Source organism: Chiloscyllium punctatum, chromosome 39 (genome assembly GCF_047496795.1).
Source record: "Chiloscyllium punctatum isolate Juve2018m chromosome 39, sChiPun1.3, whole genome shotgun sequence".
NCBI lineage: Eukaryota > Metazoa > Chordata > Chondrichthyes > Orectolobiformes > Hemiscylliidae > Chiloscyllium > Chiloscyllium punctatum.
The window spans coordinates 47414059-47433738 of record NC_092777.1 but is presented as its reverse complement, the minus strand read 5'-3'; the positions used below and the strand labels follow the sequence as shown (position 1 = coordinate 47433738).

The 19680-nt window shown below is 40.1% G+C and overlaps 1 protein-coding gene across 5 annotated transcripts in view; it reads left to right on the top strand.

Moving 5' to 3' along the window:
- Positions 1-19680, top strand: part of wipi1 (WD repeat domain, phosphoinositide interacting 1) — a 96790-nt gene that overhangs the window by 57605 nt on the left and 19505 nt on the right. The window contains exons 7-12 of one of the 5 annotated variants that reach the window (XM_072558628.1): positions 1807-1877; positions 3211-3318; positions 9047-9211; positions 12798-12905; positions 15680-15801; positions 16475-16575. In XM_072558628.1, coding sequence (XP_072414729.1) covers positions 1807-1877; positions 3211-3318; positions 9047-9211; positions 12798-12905; positions 15680-15801; positions 16475-16575 — 675 coding nt within the window. Of the gene's footprint in view, positions 1-1806; positions 1878-3210; positions 3319-9043; positions 9212-12797; positions 12906-13788; positions 13862-15679; positions 15802-16474; positions 16626-19680 lie in introns of those variants that run through there. The other 4 variants (XM_072558631.1, XM_072558626.1, XM_072558629.1 and 1 more) reach the window with 4 other exon arrangements.

Sequence of the window (19680 nt, the reverse complement as noted above, 5' to 3'; positions counted from 1 at the left end):
CAACATATTTTGTTGCTATCTGTGCCTGTAGCTCATCAACTTTAATTTATCACACTCCAGGCATTCATATCGATGCAGGTTACATCTAATTTAGGCCTCCCTGCCATCCCACTTATCCAGTTTAACCTAATGCCTTTCTGTTCCTTATTGTAATTCTATTTCTGTCTCCCTGTGCTTTGTGCACCTTCTGTCTCTTTTTGCATTGTTTCATGGTACTCATTCCCCTGTTTAAACAATCCCAAGCATTAGCAAGCATCCCATAGATGTTATTCCCAGCTCTGAGATGTTCAACCAGTCCATTTTGTACAAGTCCCATATTCCCACAAATTGGCCCAATAACCCAAATATCTATAGCCCTCCATCCACATCACCTTTCTAGCCATATATATATCTGCTCTATACTCCTATTTCATTGATTCCCGAGCAGGTAGAACTAGGATTAATCCAGAGGTTGACATCTTATGATCCTCTTCTTTGTCTCCATAAAATTATTCTTAACTGCCAACTACCTAATTGTTTAGTCCTTGACCCCCATTACAATTTTATATTTCTGATAGAATTGATTGTAAAGGTTACCATAACAACAACTACCAGATGATTACTAGGGTGAATACAAACAATCACCTCTCAAATCCATAGACCAGATTCATAGTTTTTATTGGCTAATAACTTCTAAAACTGAAAAAAGTTATTTACTCTCACTAAGATTTCAAAAAATATATTCCCATCGTTATCTTTTCCAGTTGTCACCATATCTCAGTGTGGAATGTATGACCGTGGGCTCAGTGATTACCTTCCTATTAGACTGTGATACCTCTCAGACCCCAACCACAAGGGCAACTAGAGACAGGTCCTATTCTGAGTGTGGGAGGGTGTCTTTCTGTGAGTGTCAGGGTGCTGAGAAAGAACCTCCTGACCAGAGTCTGGGTGGGCTTTGTGGGTGAGGAGGGAAGAGATGTTGTGGGAGAGAGGAGGAAATGTCTCCCAGCCAGTGGTGAGGGGAGTTTTCCATTGACTGTCTGCGGGTTAGTGTCTCCCAATAAGAGGGGGAGAGTGAAAGTAATTTTCACTGCCCCTCAATATATACTCAATCCTATTCTTTCCCACTCCTTCATTAGTGACTGAAAATTTGCTTGATTGTGCTTTTCGGTTTGATCCTATGTCCCAAATTTCCAGTCATTATGGATTTCATTAGTACTGATCAACATTTCCATTCAGTAGTATTTTAGGGGCTGAGTAGAGGCTTCTATAACATTACAAGAATGTTTTTTAATGTATTATTCTGTTTGTGATTCCACCTTTTTCCATCCTGTACAGGTTTTTTTTGAGCAAATTGCTGAAAGTGCACATTAGTAGCAGAGGGTGGTTAAATCTCATTTCCCTTTTTTATGTGAAAACATCTGAGCTGAATTCAGGATCTCTGTTTGCTTTTGCTAAATTAGCATTTCGCTTCATGCAGATACAATTCCTTGTTGACTGCCTCAGCAAGTTTTATGCTTGCATGTTTGTTTAGCGACACTCTGAGTTTTAGACATTATGAATGTCGAATGATTTATCACAAGATACAGTGAGGGCTGTTAATTTGTTAGTGTGTTGTACAATTTATTGGACTTTGAAAATAATGCAATGTTGCAGATTTGATGTTTGGCTGGAAAACAATTAATTATAGCAGGAGATTTAGAATAGTCAAGCTTCTTATGAAATATTTGTAACTGTTTGAAGTACTTGAATGATATCAGTTGTTTAATGCCCTTTTCTGTGATTACCAAATTGTGGAGAATCATTCACTCACTGAATATTCTGCAGGGGACAGTTATTCGTGTCTTTTCCATTCCTGAAGGAGAGAAACTCTACGAATTCAGGAGAGGAATGAAAAGGTAATGTCAGGCATAGCTTCAAAATGAAATAAAGTGACTACATGTATTTTAGATTTGCGTTTACTTTGGTTCCATTTGTAAATGTATTTTCTTCCATTTTATGTTCCCATTTGTTGTCCTCACAACATGTTAGCCTGGAGAGCAGGCAGATGCCGGGCTCCTAACCTGTGACTTTGAGTTGACTGTGAAAGCTTAATCCTCTGATTCCCTTCTCTTTCTGGGAATGATCTGAACTCGGCTGCCCTGACATAATGAACCTCTGATGTGGAATAGTCATAACCTAATGTTTCCTTCCAGCATTCAAGGAGCTGCATCATAGAGAACAGAGTCATCATCTGAACACTATCAATGTCCTATGTTGGATTTTGCAGAAGTAGCAAGTAATTGTTTGCTGTGCAATGTATCAGACGTTTTCAGTAGCTCAGAGTATGTATCTAGTCAGTAATTTAAGCACATGAACCAGGGAGGTTGCAGCTTTGACTACTGGTTTGTGCAGAATTAGCTCATCTCATCCGAGAATCACAGTAATGTTACCTTAGCATCCCAGGAGATATTTTCTGATCGATCTGTTCAGGGATGTCAATGCACACCTCTGGAGCAGGTGGGATTTGTACATAGGCCTCCTGGCTCAGAGGTAGGGATATTACCACTGTACCACAAGAGCACTCACTGTGCCCCTGCATTGGGGTGCAGGAAACGGCCACGCCTGATTATCATCTAAGGCACCAACACCATCTTCATTTGGTAGGAGCATAATCTGTGAGATCTGGCAGACAGTGGAGTAATGCTGGCCTACTGTCTGAAAGCAGAATCTCAAGGATCGTAAAACAACAAAATTTTGTTAAAAACAATGATGTAACTTCTCTCATGAGAGAGTAACCTAGAGACAGTTTAAAGGAAGTCAATTCTCTTCAGAATCATTGCCTTTCTGCTGAGCTTCTGTTGTGCTGCACTTCAATAGATCACCTATTAGCTCTGACCTGCATATAAAGGTGTAATGGATAAAATGGGTAGAATTCTAATTCTAAAGGTGTGATGATCCATCCTAGACACACCACCCTTTAATGTAGAGGACTGCACAGGCTGTTTACTGTGGCGTCACGATCAGAATTCAGAAAAGTGTTTCTAATAAAGTGGAAACTCAGAATAACAGCTTGTACGCTACATTTTTGTCTTCATTTAGGGTTCACAGAACTTCTCCTTTCTGCCCCAGGAATTTTGGGAATAGGTTATTTTGAAGCTGGCATTGGATGTGGGAGTACTTTCCCACTGCACCACTTTTATCTCTACCACATTCTGATTTTGATTCAATGTTATTTTTCTTCTGCAACAGGTATGTAAATATTGGCTCACTGGCTTTCAGTGGAGACTCCCAGTTCCTGTCAGCATCAAGTAATACAGAAACTATTCACATCTTCAAACTTGAACAGCCCAGCCAGAGGTACAGTAGTCCTTCAGAATTTCCCCACTAAGGCTGGACTAGACATTTAATCATTCACATTACTTTCTGTCGGGACAGTTTGACTACTAGGAAGAGCCAAGTCCAGAGTTCTAATGTTGTTTTTCTTTCAGCGTAGACTCCACTACACAAGTTTAGATAGTTTATGCCTGACTCATGCACTCTTGTCATTTTGTTTACCCCATGTCTACAGATTTCAACAGCCTTCCTCACTTCTCAGTCGGAACAGTACAGAAACAGAGATTTGCATCTGACTGTAATAGTGGTCAATCTGCCTATCTGGCTGCTTTAATTCTGAAAGTACTAGCATATGTATTCAGGGAATTAATATGGAATGAGTTTAATTGAAAGATTATGTAAAAATGAACCCTTGGCAACACTATCAGAGTCTTGAGCTATTCTGTCTGTGTTCTTGCAAGAATAATTGTCCAAATACTGACTACATATGTCAAGTATGTCGTTCAGCACTGGCAGTGTAAGTGAGGGAGATTTTTATAGTAGCAGCCCACCAACAATGTGAGATATGATCACCTCAGTCAGCAATTTTGGTTCTCCCTACGTGGCTGTGCTATCTCTGTAGATGCCGAAACAGATTCCTTTATCACACATAGAGGCAGAGAGCCAGCATCATTCCTGATTTCAAAACCCATATGTTGACATTTGGAAGAGACAGAGGCTAAGGACTGAATTGAACCTGTCTGTGTTGGTTTCACATTCATAACCTTCTACCCACTTGTTGTTCTAGATTCTAGATGATATGGGCAAGGTGTCAGAAAGTTGGCAGTAATCAGACCAGTGTACCATCAGGACATGGGTGTAATTGCTAGATCATAAGCTGTTACCATACATTAGGTGAGCCATTATGACAGTTCAGTCTCTTTGAAAGAACTATCAAAAAGGTTGCATTCCCTCAATTTTTCCTTTAGGCTTTGCAAGGTTTTATAGAGTCATAGAGATGTACAGCATGGAAACAGACCCTTCTGTCTAACTCGTCCATGCTGACCAGATATCCTAAATTAATCTAGTCCCATTTGCCAGCACCCGGCCCATATCCCTCTAAATCCTTCCTATACATATACTCATCCAGATGCATTTTAAATGTTGTAATTGTACCAGTCTTCACCACTTCCATTGGCAGCTCATTTCCGACATGTTCCTGATGAAGGGCTTTTGCCTGAAACGTCGATTTCGAAGCTCCTTGGATGCTGCCTGAACTGCTGTGCTCTTCCAGCACCACTAATCCAGAATCCTACATGCACCACCCTTTGCATGAAAACGTTGCCCCTTAGGTCCCTTTTGAATCTTTCCCCACTCACCCTAAACCTATGCCCTCTAGTTCTGGACTCCCCCACCCCTGGCAAAAGAGCTTGTCTACTTATCCTATCCGTGACCCTCATAGAACATAGAACATAGAAAAATACAGCGCAGTATAGGCCCTTTGGCCCTCGATGTTGCGCCGATCCAAACCCACCTCACCTACACTCGCCCACTATCCTCCATATGCCTATCCAATGCCTGTTTAACTGCCCATAAAGAGGGAGAGTCCACCACTGCTACTGGCAGGGCATTCCATGAACTCACGACTCGCTGAGTAAAGAATCTACCCCTAACATCTGTCCTAAACTACCCCTTAATTTAAAGCTATCCCCCCCTTGTAATAGCTGACTCCATACGTGGAAAAAGGTTCTCATGATCATCCCTATCTAAACCCCTAATCATCTTGTACATCATAATTTTATAAATCTCTATAAGGTCACCCCTCAGCCTCCAACGCTCCAGGGAAACCAGCCCCAGTCTATTCAGCAATCATTTTAGAAAGTTAGCACTGAAGAGGCTTTTCCTTTGAAGTTTTATCCCCTACTCCCTAATTCTTTTGCTAATTATCTTAAAGAGGAAGTTAGAGAACAAGAAGGTATGCTTAGATTGATGGTGTAGGAGGGTGGCTTTACATTCCTGGGCTATGGACCAGTTCTTCAGGGAATTAGGAGCTCCATAGACCTGGAACCAATTTCCTCACTAGTGTTGTAGGAATTAGTTTAAACTATAATAGAGAGGACACCATGCTATCACATTAGAAAGACAAAACAAGATGCAGAAGGATTTGTGGAGACAGATAGCACTAGAATAAGAAACAGGATTGCCTGAGATGGAATCCAACTAAAAGGCAATATAAGAAGTTATAAGATAGACTTGCAAATGATGTGTCTCAATGTACTAGATAATAAAGTTGGTGAGCCATGGGTTCAAATTGCCACATAGAAATATGGTGTCGGGGCTCTACAAAAGGGCAGGATTGAGGACAAAATATGTTTGGATTCAAAAGGAAAGACAGGAAGAAAAGAAACAAGGGGTGAGGGGAGTAGTGTTAAAAGAGAATATTCTAGTACCAGAGAGACAGGATATCCTGGAGGAGTTAAGCACAGAGTCTCTTCAGTTTGGATGAAGGAACAATAGCAGTGCCATTACACTATCGGGTCCTTTCTTCAGGCCACCGACTAATCACAAGGATATGAAGGAGTACCATTTGCTGGGAAATTACTGAGTGGCACAAGTAGTATTTGATTTGATTTATTGTAGTCGTCTGTACCTGGAGACAGTGAAAAGCTTTGTTTGTGAGCAGAAGGTGCAGATCATAGTGAGCAAGGCGTTAGGGTGCTTACGTAGAGTGAGGCTTACAGGTTACACTGCACAGAAGGTGTGTGAAGTAAGATCAACATTAACATTATTTAAAGTTAGACAGTCTATTCATCAGTGTAATAATGACAGGGAAAAAGCTGTTCTTGAACCTGTTGGTGTATGTGTTCAGGCTTCTGTATCTTATGCCTGACAGTAAAGGTTGTAGGAGAGCATTACTGGGGTGGGAGGGGTCTTTGATGATGTTGGCAGCCTTCGTGCAGTAATGAGAGATATAAGTGGAGTCCATGGATGGAAGGTTGGCTTCCACGATGGTCTGGGCTGAGCACACAATCCTCTATTGTTTCTTATGATCTTGGGCAGAGCAGTTGCCAGACCAGGGATTATGTACTCAAATAGTATGATTTCCATGGTGCATCTGTAAAGGTTGGTGAGGTCCTTATGGACATGCCGAATTTCCTAAGTCGCCTGAGGAAGAAGAGGTGTTGTTGTGCCTTCTTGACCATAGCATCTACATGAGAGTGCCAGGACAGGTTGTCAGTCATCATCACTCGCAGGAACTTGACTGTCTCAACACTCTTAACTTCTGCTCCGTTGATGTGGATGTGGGCATGTATGGAGGGATTCAATTGTCCTTTTATAGTTTGGAATTGTTTAGAGAAAACAAAGAAAGTGTATTTCAGAGAACCTTCTCGATCAGAACTTTTCTGGAAAAAATATTGCATGACATTGAGTAAAGGATGTGCGAATGGGATTAGCTACATTCTGGTGAATTGGTACCTTTGTAATGGCCTTGTTCTATTCTGAGTGTTGTGTGTCTGTGCCCTGTGTTCCTTCTAATGTAAACGGTTTTCCCCTAAGTACTCAATCAAAACAGCACCATGGTTTTGGCCATGATTAAATCTCCCTGAACCACTTGTGCTCAAAATACAACGTCCTGGTTTCTCGACTCTTCATACTAAAGTGAGCCTGTTACTCATGTTGATCTGAGACTCAGATGCCCGTGTTTACAAGAGGTGGGCAGAGCAGTTTTATATTTGAAAAATCCAGAATCTCCTCTGATCCTACAGAATTTAAAGGCAGGGCATGAAAATGCCTTTGTGTTATTTCCATTTCATTTTGATGGACTAATTGATGAGCAGAGAGTAAAGAGGGAGTGATTGTCAAGGCAAGAATAGGATATAGGTTGGAGAATGCAGATCAGAATTCAGCAGAGGACCCAAGGGAATGCAGAGGTTGAGCTAGGGTTATTGACCTACAAGCAATGCTGGAAAGGGGCTTACTGCTATTTCTAGGAATCCTCACCTATCTTTTAGCCAGCCAGAGGTATTTTTAAATTACCATTGTAAAATCTGAGGTTTATATATCTATTTCAATATTTTTAGTGAGGAATCTGTTTCCTGGGAGTCGATTGGTCATCCATCTCCTCAACTCTTCAGCTTGAACATCCTGCCCTTCTTAAAACTAGAAATAAATGGGTTGAGTCCTAGTTCAAAATGTTTAACATTTAAAACATCACAACCCGACAGAACCCACCTATTTTTGGGAAGCTAAAGGTCCATCTCCTGTAGGTGACAAACAAATTTAAAGTGTCATATCGCTACAGTGTTTAATTTTTCCAAATACGCTTAACCCTGGACCCAGCATTTATAAGATTTCAATCAAAAAGCTTCAATTCTTCAATTGAAAACATCAGTTGGAATTCCTCCACCCTAACAACAGGATGATTTTGGCTGCAGTGCATTTTTCCACCACATAGAGACACTACATAACCTGTTTTTCTATTATTGAACATAAAGTGAGTCATACATTCGGTAATTGTGTTAATAGATTGCATGCATAATTAGGAACATCCCTGAGACAAGCAACTTCCAATCTTAACCTGCCCTTGACATCAAAATATTACAGAAAACAAATTAATACATGTGAACTTTTTTCTTCAAAGAGAATATAAATGTTTAGTTTTCATTTGATTGCCTGGTAACTTGCATTCTCTACTGGCAGACTCATGGGATGTGGGTGTCACTGGCTGGGGCAGGGCAGCATTTAGTACCCATCCCTAATTTCCCAGAGGGCAGTTATGACTAAAAACATTGCTGTGGGTCTGGAGTCACATGTAGACCTGACAGGTTTCCTTTCCTAAAGGGCATTAGTGAATGAGATTTTTTTTACCCCCCTTGACAATAGACAATGGTCATCATTAAACTCTTGTTTCCAGATTATTATCGAATTCAAATTCCACCATCTGCCAGTGGATTTGAACCCATTTTCCCAGATCACTATCTGGGTCTCTCGATTAATAGACTAGCGATAATACCACTAGGCCATTACCTACTCATTTGAATCTTCTTTAACAAGGTTCCTTCAATGGTGCTACATATTAGAAGGATGGCAAGATCAACAGCACCTGCAAGTCTGTCAGCATCCTGACTTGAAAATAAAGAAAATTGCTTCTTTGTTGATGCTGGGTCAAAATGCTAGAACTCCCTCCTGTCCTAGATGTTCAACAAAGTTGCACATTAGCACCTCCTCAAGGGAAATTAGGGATGGGTAATTGATGCCAACCTTGCAAGTGACACCCATAATCCATGAACGGATAAAAGGAATTTTAGTGCCCTGAGCATAGACGAGGCACAGTCTTTGAGTGGTCTCCCTGTACTCTCAGTCTGCTGGCTACACTGGCCTGTAACTAAACACTTGCATTGGCACAAAGCTGCTTTGTGCCCTTGACTTACGAGTGATCAGACATTGTAAAAGGAATGCAAGAAAGTCATTTGGTATCTTAACGGGAAATGTGCAAACTGAACAATAACATGCAAATTCAATCCTGTGCCTTGGGAATGGCTTTTATAGTTATCGGCTGTTTCTTCACAGAGTAGTGTAAACAATTGTGGAAATGCCAAGTAGCATTAACTTACAGCTGCATTTCACAGTTGTGATCTATCAGTGTTTGAAAAAGGTTTGATCTTATATTCATTTGGATCAAGTTGGAAAGAAAAATAATACTCAGGTAATGTACACTGACAGACACAGTGTCGAGTTTTTGATCTCTGAAAGGTATTCTTGATTACAGCAGGCCTCAGGAGGAATCTCCTACTTGGAGTGGATACATGGGAAAGATGTTTATGGCAGCCACTAACTACCTCCCTACCCAAGTCTCGGGCATAATAAACCAGGATCGAGCATTTGCCACAGTGCGTCTCAACTTCTCTGGGCAACGAAGCATCTGTACACTTACTGTGTAAGTAGCCATGACAGAGTTAACTAGCTTTCTTTGTGAAACACTAAACAAAAATCTGAAAGAACTGCACATGCTGGAAATTAGAAGCAAAAACAGCAATTATTGGAAAAACTCAGCAGGTCTGGCAGCGCCTGTGGAAAGAAAGCAGAATTAATCTTTCGGGTCCAGTGACCATTCTTCGGAACTAAGTCTTGTATCATTAGTTTCTTGTTTCATATAGTTTAAATGTAATTATAGAGTCATAGAGATGAACAGCACAGAAACAGACCCTTCGGTCCAACCTGTCCCTGCTGACCAGATATGCCAACCCAATCTAGTCCCACCTGCCAGCACCCGGCCCATATCCCTCCAACCCTTCCTATTCATATACCCATCCAAATGCCTTTTAAATGTTGCAATTGTACCAGCCTCCACCACTTCCTCTGGCAGCTCATTCCAAACATGTACCAACCTCTGCGTGAAAGAGTTGCCCCTCAGGTCTCTTTTATATCTTTCCGTTCTCACCCTAAGCCTATGCCCTTTAGTTCTGAACTCCCCCACCCTAGGGAAAAGACTTTGTCTATTTACCCTATTCATGTCCCTCATAATTTTCTAAACCTCTATAAGGTCACCCCTCAGCTTCTGACGGTCCAGGGAAAACAGCCCCACCCTGTTCAGCCTCTTCCTATAACTCAAATCCTCCTACCCTGGAAACATCCTTGTAAAGCTTTCAAGTTTCACAACATCCTCCTGACAGGAAGGAGACCAGAATTGCACACAATATGCCAAAAGTGGCCTAACCAATGTTCTGTACAGCCGCAAAATGACCTCTCAACTCCTGTACTCAATACTCTGACTAATAAAGGAAAGCATACCAAACGCTGCCTTCACTATCCTACCTACCTGCGACTCTACTTTCAAGGAGCTATGAACCTGCACTCCAAGGTTTCTTTGTTCAGCCACACTCCCTAGGACTTACCATTAAGTGTATAAGTCCTGCTAAGATTTGCTTTCCCAAAATGCAGCACCTCACGTTTATCTAAATTAAACTCCATCTGCCACTCCTCAGCCCATTGGCTCATCTGATCAAGATCCTGTTGTAATCTTAGGTAACGTTCTTCGCTGTCCACTACACCTCCAATTTTGATGTCATCTGCAAAAATACTAACTATACCTTTTAAGCTCATATCCAAATCATTTATATAAATTACAAAAAGTAGTGGACCCAGCATCGATCCTTGTGGCACTCCACTGGTCACAGGCCTCCAGTCTGAAAAACAACCCTCTACCACCACCCTCTGTCTTCTACCTTTGAGCCAGTTCTGTATCCAAATGGCTAGTTCTCCCTGTATTCCATGAGATCTAACCTTGCTAACCAGTCTCCCAAGAGGAACCTTGTCGAACGCCTTACTGAAGTCCATGTAGATCACATCTACCACTCCTTTCTCATCAATCCTCTTTGTTACTTCTTCAAAAAACTCAATCAAGTTTGTGAGACATGATTTCCCACGCACAAAGCCATGTTGACTATCCCTAATCAGTCCTTGCCTTTCCAAATACATGTACATCCTGTCCCTCAGGATTCCCTCCAACAACTTGCCCACCACCGTCAGGGTCACTGGTCTGTATGTATTGTAAAGTATAAACACAGTGAGAAAATAAATATTTAGAGGTTGACGATGAGTGAAAATAGATAAATTGCCAAAGCTGCATGACGTGGAACGCAGGATGCTCAGAGAAACAAGGGAAAAGATGGCCATCCTGTTTGGCTCCAGGTTGGATGACTGCTAATGTTGTGCTATTGTTAAACAAAAGATAATCCAAGTAATGAGGCCAATCAGCTCATTCTTGGTTGTGGTGAGGGAGAAAAAAAAATCTGAGGGTCAATATTTTCAATTAGATTGCAGAAACCAATCAAGGACAGTTGGATTGGATCTTTTGTAAGAGAAAAATGTGTCCAATAAACATAATTGAGGTTTTTGATGATGCAACAAGGAAGGTTCATGTAGTCTACATGCATTTTAGCAAGACTTTCGATAAGGGTGCACATGCAAATTGGACAATCAAGTCATCTAAGAGCAAGTTGCACATTGGATCCAAAATTGGCTTGGACAGAGTCCCTCTATGACACAAACGGAAAACTTGGACTGGTATTTTGTAACTGGAAGGCAGTTTTCTGTGGGTATTTCCAGGATTCATTATTAGATTCCCTGAAGCCCCTTAATTTTGTACACCTCAATAATATCTCCTCATAGTCACCTCTATTCCAATCTATCCTATTTTTCCTCATGGCTAAAATTGTCTAGTTGTAAATCTCTCCTGTATCTCATGTAAACTGCATTCTTCCCTGGGTGTCACGGTGTCACAGTGGTTAGCACTGCTGCCTCACAGTGCCAGAGACCCGGGTTCAATTCCCGCCTCAGGCGACTGTCTATGTGGAGTTTGCACATTGTCAGCGTGGGTTTCTTACGGGTGCTCTGGTTTCCTCCGACAGTCCAAAAATGTGCAGGTTAGGTGAATTGGCCATGCTAAATTGCCTGTAGTGTTAGGTGAAGGGGTAAATGGGTCTGGGTGGGTTGCACTTCCATGGGTCGGTGTGGGCTGAAGGACCTGTTTCTACACTGTAAGTAATCTATTCAAATAGGACAGATAACATGGTCAAGAAGGCATATAGGATATTTTCTTTAGCTAAGTTATATATGAGCAGGAGGGTTATGCTAGAACTGTATGAAATACCAGTTGGAGCATAGCTGAAGGTGTTATGTACAGTCTGATCACCACTTTACAGAAAGAATACAGTTTACATGAGATACAGAGGAGATTTACAACTAGAGAATTTTAGCCATGAGGAAATATAAGATAGATTGGAATCACTTTCTTTGGAATAGAGGTGACTATGGGGAGATATTATCGGGTTGTACAAAATTAAGGGGCTTTACCAAGTATGATTAGGAAGGACCTATTTCCTCTGGCACTGTGAGACTAATATCAAGGGACATACATTAGCAGGAGATTTCTAAAGGAGTTGAAGAAAAATATTTTCACTCCAGGAAAGATGAGGGCACTAAAACCCAGTTGCCTGAAAGGATGGCAAAGGCAGAAACCCTTATCACATTTAGTTTATAGTGAAAGAGATGCAAAGTTTAATTCAGTGAAAATGCTGCCTTTTAGCTGGCATTACCAATGAACTAAATGGCTAATGAATGGGCAGTAAAGTGTCTTGGCCTATTGCTATTGGAACTAACTTGGAACAGATTAACCATACATAAAAAAACTATTGGGAAAACTACTGGTCATTTATGTATTTTAGTTTTTAAAAGCACCTGTCTGCAAATGAGTAGCTGTGATAAGACACCCTGAGGATATACAAGGTATCAGATATATTTGAGCATCTTTCTCTCCATTCAGTGGAGAACAGATTCTTTCGTGCATTTTTATAACGAAATCATGAACATGTTCTTTGGAAAGCATTTATCATAAATGGGTAGGCGGATGTTGAGAAAACCATTCTGGGCTGTAAATTAGACCAGATTTGGCTGTTAAAAAATGATGAAATATGTTGCTGTATTGTTTCTGGGTTTAGTAAGTGTATTGTTTTGGTGAACAGGATACAGAAGTTACCTCGACTTCTTGTTGCTGCCTCAGATGGATTTCTCTACATTTACAATTTGGACCCTCATGATGGTGGAGAGTGTGTTCTGATAAAGAAACACAGGTGAATGCTTATTCTGCAGTTACCAATGAGTATTTAGAAACTTAACACCGCTGGTATAGCTGCGGAGTGCCCACTGAATCTTGTTTTGAACATGGTATGATTTAAGTGCCTGAAGGCAACATCAAGAACTGAACAAGTTTACAAACTATAGGTGTGCTGTATCTCTGCTGTGCTTAAGATTGGTCTTTCAAAATGTGATCAATTATTTATTTGATAAACATCTAAGAAAGAGTACAGGACGTTCTGTAAATTTCAATTGCTCACTAGCTTCTGGTTACCTCATTGTTATCAATTGATAGGCAGCACCAGTGAAACTTCACTGCATGTGGTCCACAGTAACGTCTTCGCTTCCAATGGAAATATTTGTCATGTGGATGACTGAAGTAGTTACTACGCTGAGCAGGCATTTTTGTGGTTTTGGATGCCCTTTCTTAATGATGGAACCTAAATTTAGATAGTTCCCTTACTGCTTGATTACTCTTTAGCTGTGTGTGGAGGTTGCAAACTTTACAAAAAGGTATTATTTAGTTGTCTGCCTTCAAAGGATCATGCTACATGCATCTTCATCCTTCTGTCCCCTTCAAGCTGACTCCACTGACTTTACAGAATAATTTCTTTATTTCCTTACTAATTAATTGAACTAGTGCCTTGAGTAGGAATCAGCTTTTCAATGTGATATAAGAGGCTTTTGTCATATTGGCAGTGTCCCTACCTTTGGGCCAGGAGGTCACGATTCAGGTTCCACCTGCTCCAGAGGCATGTAATAACATCTCTGAACAGGTTGATTAGAAAATATCGATAAGGGTCACCCTTCTTTATGACATCATAGCAACCTTAAGTCATAAAGAAAGGGGTCACCCTTCACTTGATTTTTTTCTCTCAGGTACAAAGTCCAGCAGCAGCTCTTCCCAATGTGTGTGGAAACTGGAAATTTAACAGGAAGAATTCTCTTCAAGGTAGGTAGCCCACACTGTTCCTTGGCAAGTTTTATTATTTTTGTTCATGACATTTGTATGCAGTAATAACACATATTACACAATACAATGCATGTTTGTCAGGAACTCAGAGTGCACAAGGTTCTTTTTAATGTAATTTTGATGTAAAGTACTTAGAAAATGGTAAATGTATAGCACAGTTTTGCTGTTTGAAAACTTTGGATGTGCACTGTATCCGACTATATTGCACCTTCACTGTAAGGAGACATCTGGAAGTAAGTGTACTTGTTTCTGAATCACAGTTTGAAAAATTGTACATTTTGTGTTCTTTTATTGTTAGCCAGAGGGGATAAGCAACTTTACCATCATTTGAACAATGCACATAGTTATGTTCTTGGTCTAATAACCCGTGCATGGGAACATAATATTCTCCACTCAAAATTTATTTGCAGTAGAATTTTACAATGCCAATCAGGCAGAGTATTGCAAAAACTGTTCCCAGTCTGCTTCAATTAATACTTTAAAATTGTTGACAGGTGTGGCTTGGTTGCTATATAAGATTGTTGAACCACTTGCTAGAAAAGAGAAGGTGAGGTATTGCTATTCTGTGTTTTCTCAATATGTATTGGAGTTTGTTCTCCTGGTTGAACTGGAATCAAAGCTGAAGAGCTCCATTTACCCTCTACAGTGGATGGGAGGATGGGGACACATACACCCATCAGATGCAAGCACAGGAACCCCAATGGATCTCAGTGTGATTGTCAGAGCCAGTTTACAAGTCACCTTTAGCTGTGGCTGGTTGGAGTGGGAGCAGAATCTAATCCTATTAATTGAAAGGAGGAATACTGTCATGATCACCACATCTCAAGTATCTATGATTTGGGACTATCAGGAGTGAGATTCAAACTCATTACCACCTAATGGCAAGAATTGAAAAAGCTCACAGATTGTAAATATGTTGGGGGCTGTTAAATGAGACAATTCGGTAGAAACATCTTTAAAGAAGGATATTATGATTCCAGCAGTTAAACCTAATGTTTTATCTGGTACTGGTAAAACTATTGATTCAGTATTATTCCCAACTAAATCAGTGGGAAATGAAATGTAATTTGCTGAATTATAACTGATGATATATAATAATATCACAGCATGCCTGAACATCAAGACAAGGTCGACTTGGAGCACCCTTTAAGGGTGTTTCTGAAAACACAATATTTCTGCTTGCGTTGAGTTTCTATGGCAAGTGATAGGAGGGTATGAGAGAGCGATTCCAATCCTCCACTTAGGACTAATCACACTGTTGGTGTCAGTAAGATTAGTAACTCATTGAAGGTGAGGATGTAAACCTATACCCCATGTGGCATGTGGGATCTGATTGAGACGTATAAGATTATTAAAGGATTGGACACTCTGGAGGACAGGAAGCATGTTTCCGCTGGTGGGTGAGTCCCGAACCAGAGGACACAGTTTAAAAATATGGGGTAGGCCACTTAGAACAGAGTTGAGGAGAAACTTCTTCACCCAGAGAGTGGTGGGTGTATGGAATGCTCTGCCCCAGAAGGCTCTGGAGGCCAAGTCTCTGGATACTTTCAAGAAAGAGTTGGATAGAGCTCTTAAGGATAGTGGAATCAAGGGTTATGGGGATAAGGCAGGAACAGGATACTGATTGAGGATGATCAGCCATGATCTTATTGAATGGTGGTGCTGGCTCGAAGGGCAGAATAGCCTACTCCTGCACCTATTGTCTATTATCTATTGGCACTTTGAAAATGCAAATATCTATGTGGAATCTCAGATTTTGACATTTTTGATTTTTTGCTTTTTGGGGGGACGGTTCAGGCTGCACAATGAAGATGACAACAATGACACTGCCAAATCTGACTTGACACCTTCCACCTCCCCAACCTATGCAGCAACTGTTGCCAAAACCAGCTTAGTACCTTCGCCATCGACAGCACCAGGTATCAACTCAATCTCAGCCATTTGGAATGTTTTATATTTGACTGACCAAATGATTATGCCCTTTGTTCCAGGTACGTCACACAGAGAGCTCTGTGAGCAATACAGTAGTACAAATGGAATTTTAATAGGTTCCAATATCTATTACATCATGGCATTGTGATAATAACGATGAAGAAATAATCCATGCCCCAGATTGATGCTCTGGGGATAAGGCTTGAAATTGCATCATGGCAACTGATTAAATTTAAATTCAATAAAATCTGGAATTGAAATCTAGCCATCCATGGCAACCATGAAACTAATATCAAATGTTGTAAAACACCATCTCTATAAAGGGAAATCTGCTGTCCTTACCCAATCTGGTCTATATATGACTCCACATCTGCAGTTACGCAATTCACACTGAAATGGCCTGGCAAGCCACTCAAATCAATTAGGACAATTGGAGATGGAAAACAAACAGTGGAGATGCCCTCATCCCATGGAAGAATAAATTAAAAAGGGAGGGTAAGGCCTATGGAGAATGTAGGCTATCAAATTGTACAAGGAATTATTTGTGCTGACATCTCCATTATGTAATGAAGTTGAACAAAATCATTGAGAGGTGGACTAAGCAGTGCAATGCATTTAAATGGTCTGTAAGATTCACTGTTATTTAATGTTCCCTTCCAGGATATTCTGAGGATGGGGGGACTCTGCATGGAGAGATCATTCCTGAACATGAGTTTGCTGCTGGTCCATTACATCTGGATGATGAGACTGAATTCCCTCCTGTGAGCATACAGAATAACTAAAGCCTGAGCCAACGCTTTGTCACTCAAGGGCAAGTGAAAATAAGAAGAATGTATCTCAGTAGCAAACATACCTTCATTCAACAATGAAGCTGGTCCCTACTATTATGATTAACATTTTAAGGAATGCATGGCATCGAAAAGTGATACAAGTTTATATATATTCCTCTTTTGCATTTTGTGATAAGTAGCATGATTGGTGGAGAGTTTGGAATAAACAAAGAAATAATGTATTCTCATAAATTGAGGATGTATCTCAGCAGCCAGAGAACTGGAACCCCAAAATTCTGAGATGTACCCTCGGTCTATAAATTTGCAGTATCTCTGCAACGTTACAAGACATGCATAGGATATTGCTGTTGCTAAAAGTAAAAATTTTGCAACTAAGTTATGTAGACTGACATCTTGGAAATCTTATGATTGCGTTTGATTTGCAGTATTCACTACAGGAGTAGAGTGATCAGCTTCACCCATTTAGGTGTGCCTACTTCTGTCCTCTCACTCCAGACAGGTTCTTGCACATTTTGAAGAGAAAAGTAGAAAAAATAATTTTGACATTTTGAGCCTTAAACTTTAACAGAGAAAAAATAATCCAACTTGCCAAGTGGTTTGAACATTTCATGTTTGCTTCTGTTCAGGAATTTTCACAGTATAATTGACATCGTGCACAATTGTGTGTTGATTTCCACTGCAAATATTCATTTTGTCTTTCAGTAATTGGTAGGATATATTTCTGCAGAAATAATATAATTTATTAAATATTTAGCATCAAATTAGAAGTGAAGGACTGAACTCTGATCTTATGAAAATTGAATCTTTCGTAATCTTGACTCCTCCATTGTGTGTGAAGCAAATTTAAAAGATCAGTAATTATTTCTGTGAAGGACATTGAACATTTTTATTTGTGATCAAATTAGAGCATTTGTTGTAGTATCCTAGAAATATCCTTTTTTCCAGAACCCATTTTGTCTTAAAACACCATTATTAACCAATCGTAATCAAAATATTTCTGTGATTTGCTATTGACACACAACGTTACATTCTCACAGTAACTGCCTTTATTGGAAATGTGGCCTGGGTAGTCTGGGTGAGTTACCAAAAAAACTGAAGTGTCAACATTCCAAACATATAAATTTTAAAAAACCAAGCCGAGGCAGTTCAATCAACTGATGTAAGTAGCTTAAAATTTTAATACAGAACTAATTGCTAATACTTTCTCTCAGAGTGAAATTATTTTTTTAAATTAGATTGATTTTTTTCCCCTCATATAAGTGCAGGACTTCAAGTTTTCTTTGAAGGGCTTTGCTATAACTACACAGACATTGCAGCATTCATGCTTTACAGTAACACTGACATCATTTTGACATTATTTTCAACAATAAAAAGTTAATGCTTGCATGTGATACATATGCATGAATATGTTACAAATGACAAGCCAGTTTAATGCTGGACCCTCTACTGTTTAAATTCTTAATGACGGAATTAGCTTCTGAGGTTTATTATGTTCTCCATTTCCACTCTTCTTTTGGTATAATTTCCGAAGGACATGTCTGAACATTTATCCACATCACATGCACTTTAATAGTTCAACAGCTGTCTGGCACTATTTATTCAGTACACAGAGGTTTTACAGTAATGGCAGTGAGTGGATAGAAAAGTCACTGAGTGACACATATATGTGGTCAGGAAGTAACCTTTCTTTTATGTTTAATGACCTTCAATTGCTGGCTGTTCTGCCTATGCCATCAATTTGGAATTGAGTATCAGCAGTTTTTAATAGCTTTGTGAAACAGTCTCTGTTTTGGTGCTCACAGCTACAGACAAGGATCAGGAGTTGATAAGGTCAGATTTGTAGTGTCTTGACGGGTGCAGCCCATGGCATACTGCCAGGTCTTTGATTGAAGAGTGTTCCATTGTTTTCAGTGGGTCACAAGGAAAACTATAGGTCAGAGATGTATTTCAGCTGTGTTTTTGTCTCTGATCAGTTTTTACAGTAACTCATAAGGATTTTTTGGCGACATCTTTTTGTTTCAGACTAGCTCTCCTAAGTGCTGCTCAAGTCTGATTTATAGATACGATCTTTGAATAATGGGCTCTGGTATGATAAGGCATTCTGATTGCAAAGCATTACATGCATTTTGAGGCTGGCTACTTTCCTATAATGTGCACTGTGAAAGCTAGTTGATCGCAGAAAAATTTGTAGACCCACGTTTTCTAAGTTGGATTATTTGTACTTAGAATTACAGCTGTTAGAGGAACTGCTTCCCATTGCTTCCTGGTAAGCTATAATAGCTCTCAAAGTAACATGGAATCAATTCAACTTCATGCAGCTACAAACAAATATTGATTCAGTTGAGATCCTGTTAACATTTCATTCTCTTTGTGGCTTAGCATGATCCTGCAGAAGCTGTCAAAATTATTTAGTGTCTATTTGTACTGAAGTAATTGTAGCATAGTGATGGGGGGGGGGTTGGGGGGGCTAGGGAAAACTGCAGAATGCTGTATCATGACAAGAACATTAGAATTTGTAGGAACAGAAAGATGTATCCTTTCTTGAGAGACTAGCCTTTTCTCTTCAGAAACACTTCTTATTCTTTAAACTAAAAATGAAGAAACATGCCGAAACTATGAACAGATCAGGCAGCATCTGCCGAAAGAAATAGGGTCACCATTTCGGGTTTGACATCTTGAATGAAATGAATATAAAATCATAGGATCTCAACAGTGCAGAAAGATGCCATTTGGTCTATTGAGTCTGCACTAACCCTCTGAAAAGCGCCCCACCCAGACCCAGGTCCCCCAACTTTTCCCTGTAACCCCTCATATATGGTGGCCAATCCACCTAGCCTGCACATCTTCAGACTGCCAAAAAAGAGAAAATGCTGGAAAATCTCAGCAATTCTGGCAGCATTTGTAAGGAGAGAAAAGAACTGACGTTTCGAATCTAACTGATCCTTTGTCAAAGACTCGAAACGTCAGTTCTTTTCTCTCCTTACAGATGCTGCCAGAATTGCTGAGATTTTCCAGCATTTTCTCTTTTTTGGTTCCAGATTCCAGCATCCGCAGTAATTTGCTTTTATTTTTTAC